At 44.8% G+C, this 17,270-nt stretch overlaps 1 protein-coding gene across 1 annotated transcript in view; it reads right to left on the reverse strand.

The window, feature by feature from the left end:
* The window catches only part of csmd2 (CUB and Sushi multiple domains 2), a 253,256-nt gene extending 245,352 nt beyond the window's left edge, over nucleotides 1-7,904 (reverse strand). The window contains exon 1 of the mRNA XM_069682020.1: nucleotides 7,651-7,904. Within this exon, the coding sequence (XP_069538121.1) occupies nucleotides 7,651-7,825 (175 nt within the window). The 5' untranslated portion in view covers nucleotides 7,826-7,904. The remainder of the gene's footprint in view (nucleotides 1-7,650) is intronic.
* Nucleotides 7,905-17,270: the final 9,366 nt, after the last annotated feature.

The raw sequence follows: 17,270 nt of genomic DNA on the forward strand, positions 1-17,270 counted from the left end.
TGCTCAAATATTGAATATAATTTGTGGCATTTCAGAGAGGGCTATTTCTTTCACTGCTGGCCGGATAATATTGTCTTAAGGTTGTAGAGACACGAGGAGACACATTCAACTCATTTCCGCCTTTCTCATTAGGAATTTATTTCCTCTGTGGCAGCGAGACATGTAACGCGAGTCAGCAGACAACTGCTCTAAAGTCACGTTTAACTGGTTTGGACATCGGACACTTTGAGGGTGATTAACTCCAGCAGACACTTTAGACTGACTTTAGGTAGAAGATGCTAACCTTTTGCAACATTATGGCTGCAGATAACCTTTACTAACATTGTCTTAAAGAGAACATGTTGGTGAAAATCATATATGTACCAGAGTTAGCTCAAAAGAACTATCTGGTTAGCATAAGGAACTACCTTGTTACTGCCTAAAAATAGTTCAAAATAATAATAATAATTAACTTCAAAATAAAACCACAACTAGACCTTTTTTACACTTCATTTATAAGTAAAGGAGATATAATATGTTAAAAAAATAATGTCTACAAGTGTTGTAGGTGGATTATTTTAGCGTTTGTTTCTTTCCAGTATTTTTAGCTAGCTAAGCTAACCTACCGCTAGCTTTAGCCTTATATTTTCAAAACATGAGATATGAGAGCGAGAGCTAAGTCTTGGCAAAAGAATAAGATACTATTACTTTAACTAAACATTCACCAACTTTAAATTTCAGGCCTATAAGACATCAATGAAAAGAAATTTGCTTGAGATGCTAAACAGAAAATGGTTCTTAGTGCAGGAAACAAAGACCTACACAAGCACGCACACACTCTGCGTGGCTCTGTCCACATGATGACTCTGCCTCTTTTCCCAGAAAAAGCCCACTGACAGATTGCCTATACGTTGACTAGAGAGACAAGCCGTACAGGAAAGGAGAAAAAAAAAGACAAGGACAAGATAGCTCCTGCCTGGGATCTAATCTTCAATCTGTGGGATCACTGATATCTGATAAGAACAGTGTAAATCAGGAAGCTAAAGAAACCTCTGCCTGAGCTCTGTGTCTGCACGAGACAGACGGGGCATCTACATCTGTCTCTCACTTTGTGGGGATTTACAGTATGCCGGAGCAAACTCCCATGTCTGATAATAACGGGAAGACAGGAAGCTGAATCGAAATTGAGACCTGTCTGTTAAAGCTTTGCTCCCATACGTAGCTCAGGGAGACGTGAGCTCTGGATTTGTCTCATTTATTGACTGAGCATGTCTCGCCTCTTAGCGGTTGTATTGCTGTTGCACATATTTGCATCTGGAAACTGGGAAATGTGGGCAGTAAGAGTTAAATGAAAAAAACTTCCTTGCAACATATACTTAAGCAAGGCACTTTGCCATTACTGTACCCTATATCCCCCACCGAATGCCTCTAATGGAGCTGCGCTTCTAAAAAGCTAACAGCAGAATACTATAATGTGACAGAATCGCTCACAGGAGTAAATTGTGAATATGAAGCCCAAGCTTTGCCAGAATAGAGTGCTAGATTTATATTCCCTGGACAAGAAAAGCAGCCAAAATATGCATTTATTAATTTAGCGCCACGCTCAGGGACATGCCGAGAGATGAAGGAAAGAAACATTACTCATTTAAATTCCACCAGGTTTCCTCTGCTTGTGTTAAATTTGAACTTTTGACTTTACAACCGGAGCCCCCCAGATATGTAAACGCCTCCGTTTGAATGTGCATGTGTCATGTTTCATGAAAGGAAACTTTTTCATGATTCCAATACCATTAAGGTCATGGACTAAAGGTTTTCCTGGCAGACTAGTGGTAATTATTTCAAGCCATCGTCGTTGCACGGTAATGACATAAAATTAATGATCTGAATATGTGTATTTCTGGTTTGATTTCATGGATTCAAAAGAGAGTTACAGGTAACATTATAGAGAAAAAGGTCAGTTTAGCTCCCCCGATATACAGAGGCTGAGTCCTCGCCTCATCAGCCCCAAGTTTGACTCCGACCCTTGGCCCTTTGGTGCATGTCATCCCCACTCAATCTTCCCGTATTTCCCGTCCATCTCCACCGTCCTATCAAATACAGGCAGAGGCCGAAAAATATACAGCGAAAACAATGATCCCCATCTATTATGTATGCTGCTTATCCTGTTTAGGGTCACGGGAGGCTGGAGCATATCCCAGCTGCCATTGGGCAAGAGGTGAGGTACACCCTGGACTGATCGTCAATCAATCACAGGACACATGAGACAGCTATGAAACACGCTCATCAATTAACCTAACGAGCATGCACAGGGAGAACATGCAAACTCCATGCAGCCCTAAATAATGATCCTTCAAAATGTAAGTTTTACAAGGGCTTGCACCGAGCTAGCTGCCTGCTAATGACAATGCTAACGGCTAAAGCATAAATGATTCTGACTGGTCAGAAAAAAAGGCTAAGAGACTGATTATTCTTTACAACTTCCTCCCTGCCTCCGTCCTTCAAACTGTATTTAGGAGACTGTTGCTCTTCAGGCTAATTCAGTTAGCTTTAGCCTGGTTGGTAGCTGCTAACTAGCTAATGTAGTAACGAATGGTCTTGAGATTTTGTAGTAACGCTGCATTAAGCAGATGTTTTATTCCCTCAGCGCAGAGAACTTAATACACAGCACTTTTAACAACCACTACACTTGAACCTGAGCTTATCTGGTACTTGAGTGTGCCTGCAGTACATCTTTGTACTTTTATTTTACTCGCATACAGGAGCGACTCACTTCCCTGAACTGAGTATGTCACATTTTTTCTGCAACTAGGCAAACTAAGACTTTTTTTTATGGAGTTCATAAGGTCATTCGGTCCAGTTTGTATGTGTAAACTCGTGAATGGCTGCATGGATGTACTCGCGGACAGTTTTTCTGTCACCGCAGGAGTCTGTGAGTGTGCATGAATTAGTGAGCGAGTGTGTGTGAGTCAGTGTGTGGCTGTGATCAGTGTGACGAAGCACAGTGACAGAGCTCCGGCCATCTGGAGACAGATGACAGTGTGAATCACCAGAGATGAGGATGGAGGGAGGGGAGGGGAGGGTGGCGGATTGGAAGGATGGATGGAAGGATGGATGACAGGAGGATAGATGGCGAAGGTACAAGGGGAAGACGAGGGAGAGAGGAGCCGGGTGACACATCGGCAGGTGGGTGGGGGACAGGAGGGTGCTCACAAGGACGAAGAGTTTTTGAAAGCCTCATATGAACACATTCACACACACACACACACACACACACAGAGCCCTTTTGGATGTGGCTAATGACCTGCTTGTCAACACTTTAGTCTAATCATCCTAGAGTGAATGGAGGCGGCACCTCACACACTCACGCAAACACGTGCCCACAAGCTTACTTACACGCTGTTAGCTGCTGAAATAGAAGTCTGCTTGATGCCTGATAAGAAAATGAGCCTTCCAAATAGATCATTTACTAAAGAGAGGAAAATCACCCGGCACTCAAAAGTGCACAGAAACATAGGGCCCAGATTATCTCTCAGCTGGTGGAAGCTTATCGCCCCTCTGCTCCGACAGTCGTCTCCCCTCTCTGCCTCTTATTTCCCCTCCACAGACGATTCTGCCCTGCTGTTTTCCCGTTTTTCTCCCTCCCCGCGCCCCCTCTTCACGATCTTTATCTTCCTCCTGACTACCTCTCTGCAGCTCTTTCGTCAAGTAGGAAAACACAGATTTGAGAATCTACTTTGCATTCCAGACGTTTCTCTGTTTTTGGGTAAATAGATAATGTCTGTTTCTCTGCTCTCGTTCCATCCTTTATTGCTCATCGGTGAATGTGGAGAGCAGATGGGAGATAGGGGAGCAGCAGAGCGTGCAGGTAGTGGAGGATCTGAGATGAGAGTAGCAGTCAGACAGGTGGGAGTGAAAGTGTAGATGTGCATATATTCATCATGAACGTACATATGGGAAACAGAAGGCACTCTGTGTTTGCTAAGTTGAATGGTTTACAGGAAGTGAAAGGCACATTTGTATCCATATGATAAAGCTGATTCTCTAAGCCAACTATATAGCTTCTACTGGCATGTATCTTTTGATCCAGTGCCTCCATTATGGTGGTTTCAACATGGGGGTTGGGATTCACATGATAACGACTAACACTGTGAAGTTAAAATACATACTGGCACTATAGCTTCAAATGGTTATCTGTTGATTATTTTCTGATCATTTGATGAAAAATGTGTGAAAAACAAGCTGAAATATTCTCACTTGCTTGTTTTGACCAACCAATGTCCATATATGTTTGATTCAGTATCACATTAACACAAAGAAAAGCCACAAAGCTTCATATGCGAGATGCTTTAAGAGGTCACATTAGGATTTCTTGCTTAGAATTAACAAAAAACATTACTATGGCAAATTAATTTCCTGTTTCAGGATAGCTCTGCCATGCTATGTCATTAAGAAAATGTTTGTGTTTGTTTAAAATCTGCTCTCTGTTGCTAAATTCGGTATAAAAACCAACAGCAGGAAGCATGTGTTATGATCATGTCAAATGAGGTCTGAAGTCTGTGTCTAATTGAGGGTTCAAAGCTCTGAAAACATTGGAGAAGTCCCAGCTCATAGAGCCAGCGAGCCCTCCACTGAGGAGCAGCTGCTGCTGCTGAGGCGGCTGGCTGGGGGAGCTGTCCGTGGTGCTGAAGAGGACTTCAGCTGCGCCCCGCTCTGTCCAGGGTGCTGAACATGTCAGCATACAGTGGGATTACTAACATCCGCATGGGTCACTGAAGGCCAATCTTCAAAGTATGAATAATTTCACTTGTTTCAAATAAGTTAACGACCATGCCTGTATTAAAAAATGATGGATAAAGCCAATTTATATTAATAGAGTCCCGTCTCATTCTGTTTTTACGTTCAGAGAAATCATTATTTCATTTCGTAAACATCAGCAGCAATGTTTCCACATTGTGTTCCAAATTAAAATGGCGTCAATTAAGTGTCCGCGGCCTTTTGGTATACCCGCAAGTCTTCCAAATTAAAATGTTCGTGTTTGAATTCGTCATATTTTGATTTGTTGAACTTCAAAAACCGAATCCCCACCAGGGTTTTTCCTCCCTGTGTTATTTTTACGGAAACGGATACACGCGCCCAGACTTCTGCGCGCGTGCACACACACACTTGCCCTTGTCTTCAGGAGCCTCATGACGGTGCGAATACAAGCAAATGTCATCAAGTAAAAAAGATAAAAAGGAAAAGGGGGGCATCAAGCCCTCCAGTCCTCATAACATTACTGCAAGTTGCATCATGAGCGCAACACTGAGCCTTTAAAGAAAGGAGCGCGTGGATGAGAGGAGAGGACGGCGGAGCGTGATCTTGCGTGAAAATGGACATGCTGAGCGACTGTCTCATGCGCCGCTGACGAGTGATCTAATGCCGGCCGAGCTGGAGTGGAGAGCTGAAACACGTCATCCTCAATCTGCCTCCTCTTCTCATCTCCCCGCGGCCTTCGCATCCTCATCCTCTGTGCGCTTAAATGAATAGAGGTTGATTACCGTTTATTGAGCGACGGGTCCACTGGGACAGCTGGTTTTGATCCCGTGGAGAGCGCGCGCTGCTCTCTTCAATAGCTCTTTGTCAGAAGCCTCTCACACATCTCTATCTTTGTCTGCGTGGCCCTTTGGGGACGTTAATGTGGCTACAGGGGAGGAGGAAACGTGTTTAATGCGGGATGGTATTAAAGCACTATCACACACATGAGACATATCTTCTTCTTATCAAACATGGCCTGGCAATCAACAGCCTTTTTATTTGGCCCACGTGCAACATAACACATGTTGCATGTAGCATCAGCCTCTGATTGGATTTCAAGGCAAGTCTCGCTCTCTTTTTGGGGGGTTTGATGAAGTATGTGAGGAGAGAGATAACTACGAACCCCAGGTCCTCTCTCCCCTCCTCGCGCCGCCTCTCAGCAGAGTGTGAGGCTCTGGTGCCGCTCAATGGGAGGATGGGGCAATTGCTGGTGGCTGCAGCACCGAGGGACGCGCCAGACCACCTCAAAGTGTGATATTCAACCATATTTATGGCCACCGATTAAAGTAAACGTTGTTACAGGAGCGGCTGGATAGATAGTCTAGCCTCTGCTGCTCTTCGTAAATATGTGCAATAAGTTAGAGTCGCCTTACTGGCTCCAAAAGTAGACTCAAACGGCAACAGAGAGGGCAATAAAAAAGCTCCCAGGACGCAAATAAAACCTGCAGCGTCAAATATAGCCGCAATGAGATTTACTCAGCAGGGAAGAGGAGGGAGATTTGTCTGTATCACTGGGACCGAACACGAGTGTGAGATAAACCTCCATCTCACCATCTGGGTGGTTGATGACACAAGCTTGATGTAAAAGTGGGTGACAAGTGGGAGTTATTTGGTGGGAGACACGTTTCGATACTCAAACTGAAACCACACTTAAACAGAATGAGACCACACGGCCTAATGTGCTGAAAATGTGCCCAGTTTCCACTCACTCGTGGATTATGTGCTGTCCAACCAAAGGTATGAGTGGGCGAACACAGAGCCATGACTCACTGTCAAAATCATATTGTGGCCGTGGCAGTATTCTTGGCTTTTGCTAAAAATAGTGCCCATTCTGTGGTGCGGAGCCAAGACAGTGATAAAACGGTTGGCTTTCTTTGCCAAAGGACCCGCTCTGGATGGCAAAAAAAAAAAAAAATCATTGCGGCTCTTCCCCGAAAAGCCTGGCCTCTTAAATAACGCCACAAGCTTTTCGTGATGGATGTCAAAAAAAATCACGCACCAGTAACTGAGACTCCTTCCAGAAACGCATAAGTGAAAGTAAATTAATAGTAATGATAATCTGTTGAATGCCCAGCTCCCGTTGCAAGATTTCCATTTGCAATTAATCAAGGACAGAAAACCCAGAGTCAGTTAATTAGGCCTGCACCCCCCAACCCCTTAGACACACACACGCGCTCGCGCGCACGCTGTAGCCAACACGCACACACACAGAAAGAAAGAAAGAAGGAAAGACAGAAGAAGAGAAATGTTCACTAAATGTTTTATATTGCTATGTACTTCCACAAGTGAAGAATCTTATCAGCTGGGAACGAAAAATGAGTAGTTAGAAAGAAAATCCCCTCCACGTGCACGCGCACACAACACACGCACGCACCCCCTTTTTGGACTCCGAACAGCATAATAATCAGCCGCCTGTTTGACCACCTCAACTGGCTTCCTCGCGCCAACAGCGGCGTTTCTCCCCACCTGAAAACCCTCCTCTTTAACAGCACAAGATGTTTGTTTTAAACAGCCCTCCACCTCACTTAATCCACCCATCTCCTCGACAAACCACCTCACGCAGTCCTTTTAATGAAACGCATCAACAGAGTCAAGGATAGACACGAGCTCAGTTGCAATTCCAGAGGATCCGCTGTCACCAAAATAGCCACCCAGCCAGCCACCTCTCCTCTATTAATAACTTTGGGTGCTGGAACAGCGACATCGCAGCAAGGTTGATCCTAAAAAATGCGCCTTTATAAGGATGAGTGTGTGTGCGTGTGTGTGTGTTGCTGATGCTGATTTGCATTCAGTAAGGGATCGGGGAGGGTGGGCGGTGGAGTGGGGTAAGCCTGCTGCATTTTGCACGTCTTCAGCTGTACAGAGGGGGAGACTTACCCTTTACTGAGGCGGCCAGTAGCCCCATATATAAGAACAGCACCCGGCTCCAATGGTGCGCGTGCACTCCTGCCTTCATTAGAGCAAAAATCCGTATTCCGTCCCCTTTCCTGCATGCGCATTCCGCTCTCCTCGCGAGTCCCGTAGCTCCGTCCCGGTTAGAAGCGGCGGTCATGGCAGGGGCTGTTTTCTCTGGTCTGGCAGGCACGATAGTTCTCAGATGGTCAAAAAAGGGAGATTCACTCGGTGTCGGCGCTGAGAAAAATCCCAATGCATGGAGGAGGCTCGGATCTCGCAGCTGGACTGAACCATGTCATGCGGGCACCGAGGGGTTCGGAGTCTCTGTCTGAGAAGATAGATTTCACACCTAAAGGAGGAGGAAAAGGAGGGAAGGCAAAGCCAAGGGGGGAGACGTGATTCAAGTGGTCACTGATCTACCCCGCACGCGTAAAAAATCACGAAAATCCCTCGTCCGCTCCACATATGTAACGATATCACCAGGCAAGCGTCAGAAAAAGCCAGGAGATCCCTCCTTCAGTTTGTCCAGCAGCACTTATTTGTCCTTCTCTTCAATTTATCTCCCTTTAATAACAACATTTGCGGTGCCGATAATCCACGTTTCAACTCGTCCTTAGATTCGAAGGAGCCGAGGATGAAGGATGGAGAGCCACAGAGGTTATTATCCGGATCCAAGGAAAAATCGCTTCGTTTTAAGAAGTTCTCCACCAACGTTGGAGTGTAGTCACTAATCTGAGCGTAAAGAGAGAAATATGCGGTACGTATGTATTCCCAGTATCGCAGCGCTGAGCCACAGCGTCGTCTCGGGTCTGTGCGACGCCAAGATTCAGACTGCAGACCTGCTCCTTCTCTGCGCGCGCGTCTCTCTCTCTCTCTTTCTCTCTCTCACCCTCCCTCCCTCCCTCCCTCTATCTCTCCCACTCTCAGCTGCCTCTCCAGTCATCTCATATGCCTACAGATATCTAACTTGCTCCATTCACCTGTGACTAAGATAAACTCATTACGTGCGATAAAAGGTCAATAATCGACTTTTACGCAGTAAACGATCCTCTCTAATCATCAATATTCCGCTATGATAATACCATTTCTAATACTTTTGATAATAATAATGATCACACTGATAATGATAATAATACATGAAACATTAAATCCACCTTGTTCCAATTTGTTATGGTAAGATTTAGGGGCCCACAACGAGGCCATTGTCTCCATCCATTAAGACCAATCATCGGGCTGGCCCGGCAGTTTAACATAGATGTCCACTTCCTGCTCACTAAACGTGAAATTGATGCTTAACAGGCTGGAACCCTCGCCAGTAAATTTGAATGTCATTTCCACTTTTGCATATGACCGGTGTAATTAGTTTTTTCCCGCAATGCGCGGCGCGTGGCAACAGTCGGGGCAATGAAATGCGCGTCGGCCTTCAACCCTTCATATATGATGGAGATCATAAAGCTCTTCTCGCAACATTAAATTAAACTTCGCGGGTGCTGGGGTGCTCCTGCCCCCTCCTTATCTTGTTTTCTGGGACACAATACTGCGTCGTCTGGGGATAAGATTTTCTGGAACCTAATGTGAGTATGATTAGGCAATATCTTTTACATTTGCGTGGACATTGGCTCTATGTGCAGTCATGTTCATTCATTCATTCATTCACAAGAAAAAAATATACAGCATTATATCGGATTTGAGGTGTAACAGATAAAGATGTGTAACAGTTTCTTGCAGCCTTTTGACGATAATATTAAAAACGCATCATTCTCGAATATCCACCGGTTGCTATGGCAGCCTTCCAAGTTCACTCCGGATACGGTTTCGTTTCAAAAAAAGATTTTTCAAACTAAAGCTGACCTAAACAAAACAAGGAGCCTGATAAATCCGCATGCCTCTTAACAAAAGAGAGAAAATGATGATGCCACAAGATCCTCGGATGCAACTGACCCCAAAACTGTTCCCGAACGCCTTCGCTCCTTTTCCGCGCTCCTCCTGGATCAACCCTCTCGTGCCCATAGACAACTACGATTGCCTTTGCAAAATCATCTGGATGAGGGCAAAGGAGGCTGAACTCGGCAGAGTTCCACTCGAGAAACAGCAGGATGAAGACCGCCAGGCTCTGGCCAGCAAACCAAGTCGCAGGTAAGGCTGAGTTTGAGGCTTGTGTTTTCACTGTATTCAAGTGTGTCTTTGTAGATTAAGAAAAACATGCAGTGGTCTAATGATTGTGGATGGTTTTATTAACTGACATCAACTACTAAATGTATTTTATAGATCAGTTACAATTTAAAGGAAGGTTTACATGTGGTGACTTGAGTGGGAGAGAGGTAAATGCTTCATCAGGGTCATCAGGTGGGCACCACTCTTTCTTTGGTGTTTCAATGATGGGCCCATGACACCTCCAGAGGGCTCAACGGCTACACCGGCAGCGACACACTCTCAGCCTTTAACCCATCAAGCTGGACAACGTGCAGCCCATTTGGGGTCGTTCCTTTCCCTCCAGAGCCAGTTGCTGCTTCGCTCAGCAGCCTCTGATCGGGTCTTGACGGCTCGTCGAAGGACAATGCACAATGATACAACAAACTAGCGCTTCTGCCCACATGTATTAAAATTGGTGTTCCATCGGTCCAACACACAACTGCTGTTTCAAATCAGCTTTTAATGTTGCAAGGCCATTGGTGACATAGAGTTGACCGGTTGGGAACACTATAAGAGAAGAATCACCCTTTAATCAATGTCATTGAGCCGCTTATCATTCCTATTGCAGTTAGAAGTGGTTGTGTCAGATGGGTGTACACCAATGAGTCTGGTTCTGCTCGAGGTTTCTGTCTGTTAAAAGGTCGCTTTTCTTTGCCACTGTTGGTTCTCTGTAAATAATATAACAGTCTAGACCTGTTTATGTAAAGTGTTATGAAATAACTTTTCTAATGATTTGGCTGCTTATAAATGAATACTGATTCATTGATTGGTTGAAATGGTAAGTGGATAAATGGATTCTGGAGGTCATTCTGTCGAGGTCATCCTGTGATGTTGACCTGTAGCTTCTCGACAAGTGATTTACTCATTAGCTGTCCCAACAGTGTTATTTCAAATGTCACTGCATCATTTGCCTCTATTAGACAGGCCTGTGGGAAATGTTTAGATGTATTGATGGAAGGATGGTTGAGAAGTTGAGGCCTGTTTTCTAACCCATATCTTAACGGTGCAGTGTAGATCAGGTGGGCTGCTGTGCGGTCACAGACCCACTGTATAATGTTAATGTACACCATCTGTTCACCGGCCGCCCGGAGCTTCCGTGACGTCCCCGTAATCATAAGCGTCCCCGGTCTCACTGGACCGTCTGTTCCGCATCGCGACTCGACAGTCGACAGGCTGGTGACTAAAGAGTAGCCTCATTAAAAAGTCATGGTTTGAAGCGGCTGCCGCACCACAAATACAGGATGGAGCCGTGGACCGCAGGATTCAGGCTCTTAAAGGTGACATTTTTGACCAAAATAAGTCCAGTCAAATGTGGCAATGAAATTACAATACACTTGATCAACTGGTCAACCTATAGGCCACCATTGGTAAGAGGTATTGCATCTTTGAATATGAGGTAAATAGCAGAAGACTCTTCCAGTGCCTCCAATTAAACCTGCTCTGAGCTTGTTAATGTTTCATTTGACCTTTCCTTTAAACATGAACAAAACAGTGATACATTCTAAAAGAAATGTCACCTTCTTCTGTGAAAGGCTGAAAATATTCAAGTCATGAAGAATTATCTGACGCCGCTAACAGTTTTTCACTTTCTTTGAGGAAAAAGCTGTTGCATAAAAGACAGCAGGAGCGAGTTAACCTTGTAGTTCCATTTTTTTTTTGTGATGGTTACGTTTAAAAGATGTGTTAACCCCCGCCCCACTCCCACACATGTCTCTGTCTCTTTCCTCATCTAGGGCTGAGGAGCAGCAGAAAAAGATGGATGATTTGGGCCTGCGAACACAGTATGAGGAGGACAAGCGGCAGCACGGCACTGACTTCACCCTTCCTTGCCCTTATCTCTCTGGCCACAGACATGTTGCAAAGCCTGCACGGATACCCAGCCTCGCGAAGGAGGGAGAGATGAAACGATATGAGGAAGAGGCAAAAGGGCAAAGAAATCTGGTGAGGAGCGTGACTTTGGAGGCTAAAGTTGTTTTCTGTATCAGTTTACTGTTGTCTTGATATCAATGTTTTCTGTTGTTCTATTCATTGTCCTGTCAGGAGGAAACAGAGGACCAACAAAGGAGTTTTCAAACACCCCCTAAGACAGGCTTGGTCCCCCAATCCACCAGACAGAGTTACGCACCTGATCCTAAACCTTTGATGAGAAATCCTGCCTCCTCTGCCACTTTAGACAACAACCGATACCTGCAGAAGGAACGTCCTCCGCTTCCTTACATACCGAGGAATACTTGTGAGAGTGAGAATGAGCTGAGTATAAGAAGCAGTTCTGAGAGCACTTCCAGTGATGATGACGATTCTGTAACTCTACCTGGGGCCCGAACTTGCGCCTCTGGTAGCAGCGAAGATGACTTAGCAGGTGAAGACTGCAAAGAAGAACAATCAACTGATGAATTAAGCTCTGACAGAGAGCAGGATTCCTCATCTTCTAACACAGAGCAGGGCTTTCCTCCTCTATCCACCATCAAGGCTGGCATTCGACCATGTCCCACGAAGCCTCTAGCCTCAGGGAAGAAGCACGGCCAGTGGGAGAATCCCCTTTTATTCCAGCCGCATGACATCCCCACTGCCACTTTGGCAAACGGCACGATCGCCCATGCGCAGGCTCACGTCCAAGGCAAAGCAGAAGCACCTCGGGCAAACACGAAAACCAACGCACCACCATCAGCCCCAATGCAGCAGGAGGCCTATGACCTACTGGCCGACTTCCCAGCACTGGGGCCTCCAGCGAAACCTTTAGCGAAGGGCGAAATGCAAGATGTGATTCCCAAGGCCAAAGAAGTAAAGAGGAAAGGAGGGCGTACTCATTTACCAAATCACCGCCAAGAGAGTGAGGCTTCCCATCAGAGGAAGGTGGAAATTGTGCCCCACGAGGTCTCCTCCATCTGTGCAGAAGATCAGAAATCTGTGCCGGACCTTCAAACATTTGGCTCGCCCGGCAACTCTCAAACCATCAGCTGTGAGGAAGTAAAGGCCAAAAACCAGCCGTCTCCTAGAGGTAATAGATCTGCTGAGTGTCTCTGCCTCGCTGTGCTCTTTACATTATCTCCTTCTATCAGTTTGTATGAGCAATCTGGCTGTCATTAATGCAATTTTATGCCATTCTGAATGCCCTCTGGAGCTACAAAAGCACAAACTCACACAAACATCCCTGTCCGAGAGTCTGTTATTGATATTAATGACACCGTCAGACTGGGCTAATTAAAGGCAGGAGAGAGGCAGCAGCACCTGGCTCTCTCAAGTTGCTGAGTGCAAATTTTGCAACAGTTCAAGTCACAAAGTTTCTACATCCGCCTTCTTAAAAACTCACTGGCTCTTTTGTCACGACCTAGTAGCAGGTGGCTTAGCTTCACTACTGTGTTTATCATTCTGAACTCAAAACTTTCTTGGGATAGACGGTTGCTCAGTCTGTAGGGACTTGGCTCGGGAACCGGTTCAAGTCCCGCTATGGACCAAGCGTGGAATTGGTAAACTGGAGAGGTGCCACTTTCTTTCCTGGGCACTGTCGAGATGTCCTTGAGCAAGGCACCAAATCCCCAAACTGCTCGGGGCGCATATCCGTGTCCAGCCCCCCTCGCTCTCTCCATTAATGCATGTCCATTGGTTCATGTTTGTGCATGTATGTATTTCGGGCCTATGTGTGTACTAACAGAGTGAAAAAATTGAATTTCCCCTTGGGGATTAACAAAAGTATCTCCTCTCTTTTTGACCCAAAGGTCTGCCCAGTCGAAAAACAGCCAAATCAAAGAAACCTTATCAATCAGAGGGCAGCGCTCTGTGTCACATATAATCCCTGACAAGTCCACCCACACATAAACACACATGCCAACATTGTGTCCCTTTGCGTAGGAGTTAAAACAGCGTGACTTTGCATCGGTGATGCAGAGAAGTACTTCTTAGTTGGATGACTCAGTGGGGAAAGGTTTTCATAATGAGGGGATTATTGTGCAGTGGCAAACTGAATTACACGGATAGCCTTCTATACTGGCTGCTGGTGCAGAACCAAACAGTGGACTTAGATATGAATTAAGTCAACAACAACTCGAGTATACTGTGTTAATTTGATTGGCCGGTTTGGTTTCCTACAGAACGAAACGTCTCAATCTCTTAAAAACTCTACTCTCACTATTGACGAATATAAACTGTGTAACCTGTGCACATTTTCATGGGAGGGTAATTGAGTATACATCAAATTATATGTTCCACGTATATGTCGGTTTGAATTCCTCAGGTGGTGCACGTCTGCGCCTGAAGGCAGCTCTGCTCCGCTCAATAAATGTGCATATGTGATACATAGCGACGGCACTTCTCCAGCAGCTTGCCGCCAGTGCAGATATGATAGAATTTACTCACTGATACCACAGCCCTGTTGATTCAATAGCATTTTGTTGATTCCCTAAGGTGGGCACTGCGGAGAATTCCCTTGCAGTGGATAAGAACACAATGCTATTAAGCTTCACCCTCTGCTTCCCACTTAACATGACACAGGCCAGACAAGACGGCGTGCATGTGGAATGGGTTTAGTGCTAATCCTTGCCCTCTTGCTGTGCATATTGCAGTTGCAGGTACAGATGGCGTGGGTGGTAATGCCAGGTCCTGGGCTAACGCTGCCAAGGCGGGCATGAAGCAAGCAGCTGCCCCCCAGGAGAGAGCCAGACCTTGTACCTTTCGGCAGACAGTTACCATTAACAGAGCCAAAGGTAAGTTAAAACCTTGGCATCTTTATCCAGTGCGCGTGTGTGCGTTGGGAGTTGTGTGTGCAGGGGGAGGCTGGGTATTATGTTTCACGGTGGGCCACATGAAGAATTCATCGCGATCGTCACCAGTTGAGCGCATTTATTTTGCAACACTAGGCTGATGGTTACAGCATGTCCTCTTCCCCTAATGCAACGTGCTTCTTCTTTGTGTAGCACTTTTAAACATAAATATATCACTGTCAAATGTATTATGATATCCTGGTTTATTTAATATATGCAGATGAGGCTGAGATGACTGTCGTTGCCGATTGTGACATTCATAAATTTGTGCCTTTAATCAAGCTCATCACTAAACGCTGACAGCTCTCTGGCACATTTGGAGTTGGCCTGATATTGATATGAATATTAAAGTGTCATTTTAACAACACAGACAAGTACCACAGTCTGTTTTCCAAGCACAGATCCAAAATAAATGAACGGAAGAAGTTATACTGTTTACTATCACATCATATTTTCAATACATCCTTCCGATTTGTGTCTCAAATCAGATGTTGCTAATCAGATTTCGCTGTGCTGAGCAGTCCTCTTTTCCACATTTGAGTGTTTCACTGGAAAACTTTCCTCTCAATCATCAAATTTGCCCTGACATCACAGATACAGTAAATTAGTTTAGACGTGTATCTGTACAGTCAGCCTGTCAAATTATGCTTTCAAATCTGCGAGATCAGATCTGCAAATCTGAGAATGCAATACTCTAAATTTAATGATCCAGACAGCCTCCTCTCCAGAGAAGATGCGTCTCTGATACTGTGCATTTAAAGTGAAAGTCTAAGTTAGGAGCGGGGCATGCAATGCACCATGGATAGTGTTTTCTATTGGTAAATTCTACGTCATCGCATGTGTTGATTAGATTTTTTGTCACTTGTCACTACTGTAAAGGACTGTTTAAAAAGGCAGGTAGCAATAAAGGAAGGTAGTCATAGCCTGAGGTGTAAAGAGTACTGAATTGTTCTACTCAAGGAGAATTACTGTTACGTGACGCAAGTCCCGTGTTCTGTGAGGTAGAATTACTGTTTTTGTTAATGGGGTCTGGTGGCTTTGAATAAAGCGATCTAATGGCTGTTTCTGGTTAAGCTAAAAACTTCTTTCGGTCAATGTCAAAGGTGGTGTTTCCTCTGAGCTCCCTTCTGTCCCATTAATGTTTTGCTCACGTTGGTCCCAGTTAGTTGCAGCCCAGCTCTCCTTCTTTGCCTCTGACTCAGTGAAAAAGAACCGGCACCGCTGTTTTGTCGCGATGCCTGACACTTTGATCCGATGCATTTGATTGGTCTCTGGTCCAAGTCAGTGTTCTTTGTAGCTCGCAATAACCATAGATAAATATTTTACTCAGTAACGGATGGTACTTACTTGAAAAATACTCTAAAAGGTACGCGGAAAAGCTCCTCAATTACAGTTACGTGATTACTTCTCTGGTCATAGCTTTGTCTTTTTCTTTCTGTAATTCTTTATCTTTTTTGTCCTTTCAAAGCCAGGCATACTGCCTCTCAGAACTTCACCAACTACATGACTCCCTCCCATCAGGCAGTGCGTCCATTAATGGCAGCTATGAGCTATTGCCCTCGACCCCGCCACCCAAACCGGTTCGTTAGACCTGGTCACATTCACCCCCATCAGGTAAATATTACTGAGATTTAAACTGACTTACAAAAACACACTGTCTCTAAGCTTGTGTGTGCACACATTGGCCTTTTTCCATTGCATTCTTACATTTTTATGGTCCATTTCTAAGGCTTTTGTTTAACGTGACAAAGCCGACAACTGATTAGTTGAAATCACTTCATCTATCTGATGTCCTACTTGTGTCAGTTTACTGATAATTTGTATTTTGAACAGTACTCAGAGGTTGGATGTTTAACAGGAATCAAGGGTGGGATTTACTTTGAAGTGGATATAACTTCACAGTGACCCACACCCTCACAGCTCCTCTCATCCTGTGTTAAACCCAGATCTCAGTCCAACAAAGCTGCTGTTGCTACACAGCTCCCCCTTTACTTGTGTGCCAGTGAACCAAAGAAACAGGAGACAAAAAGTCACACTTCTGTAGTGTTCAAGTGTATATGCATAAAAATTATAGTTTCTATACTTTCTAGCACATATAGAATCTTCCCAGCTTCGTTGCCAAGTTCTTTCCGTGTCTGCTTTGCTTCTTTTCATTTAAAGTAGGACTGCGGTTTATGTAAATCATCGGTTGGTTTGTGGCTTATAAAACTACAGGTTGGATTGTGTGTTATGCTTCAACACATTGAAAGAGGAATGCTATCAGTCCTCCATTTTTCAGCTAAACTCTGTATGTGTGTGTGTGTGTGTGTGTGTGTGACTGTAATGTATCCCGGCCAGCCTTGAAAACTATTATGTCATCTGCCCAGCGTGAGAAGAAGCTCTTATGAATACTTCTTATTTGATCTGAAAACCATTCATTTGGAACATCAATTTGGGTAAGTGCTGACCGGGTGTCTGTTTAAGTTTCCTCATTATCAAATATTGAATTCAAACTAATTATTTGAAAGCCAACTGATTTGTCTTTTTGCTACTCAGTAGCAAAACGCTGATTCTGATTACGCTGTGGTCTCTAGGATACAGGGTTAATAAGTTCAACAAAGCAGAGTGGTATATCAGGGAGGTTTGATGCAGCAGTACCTCTCACCCAATCAC

This window comes from Semicossyphus pulcher, unplaced genomic scaffold (genome assembly GCF_022749685.1).
Source record: "Semicossyphus pulcher isolate SPU_LCO1_2020_fin unplaced genomic scaffold, fSemPul1.0.p SCAF_5, whole genome shotgun sequence".
NCBI classification, from domain to species: Eukaryota; Metazoa; Chordata; class Actinopteri; order Labriformes; family Labridae; genus Semicossyphus; species Semicossyphus pulcher.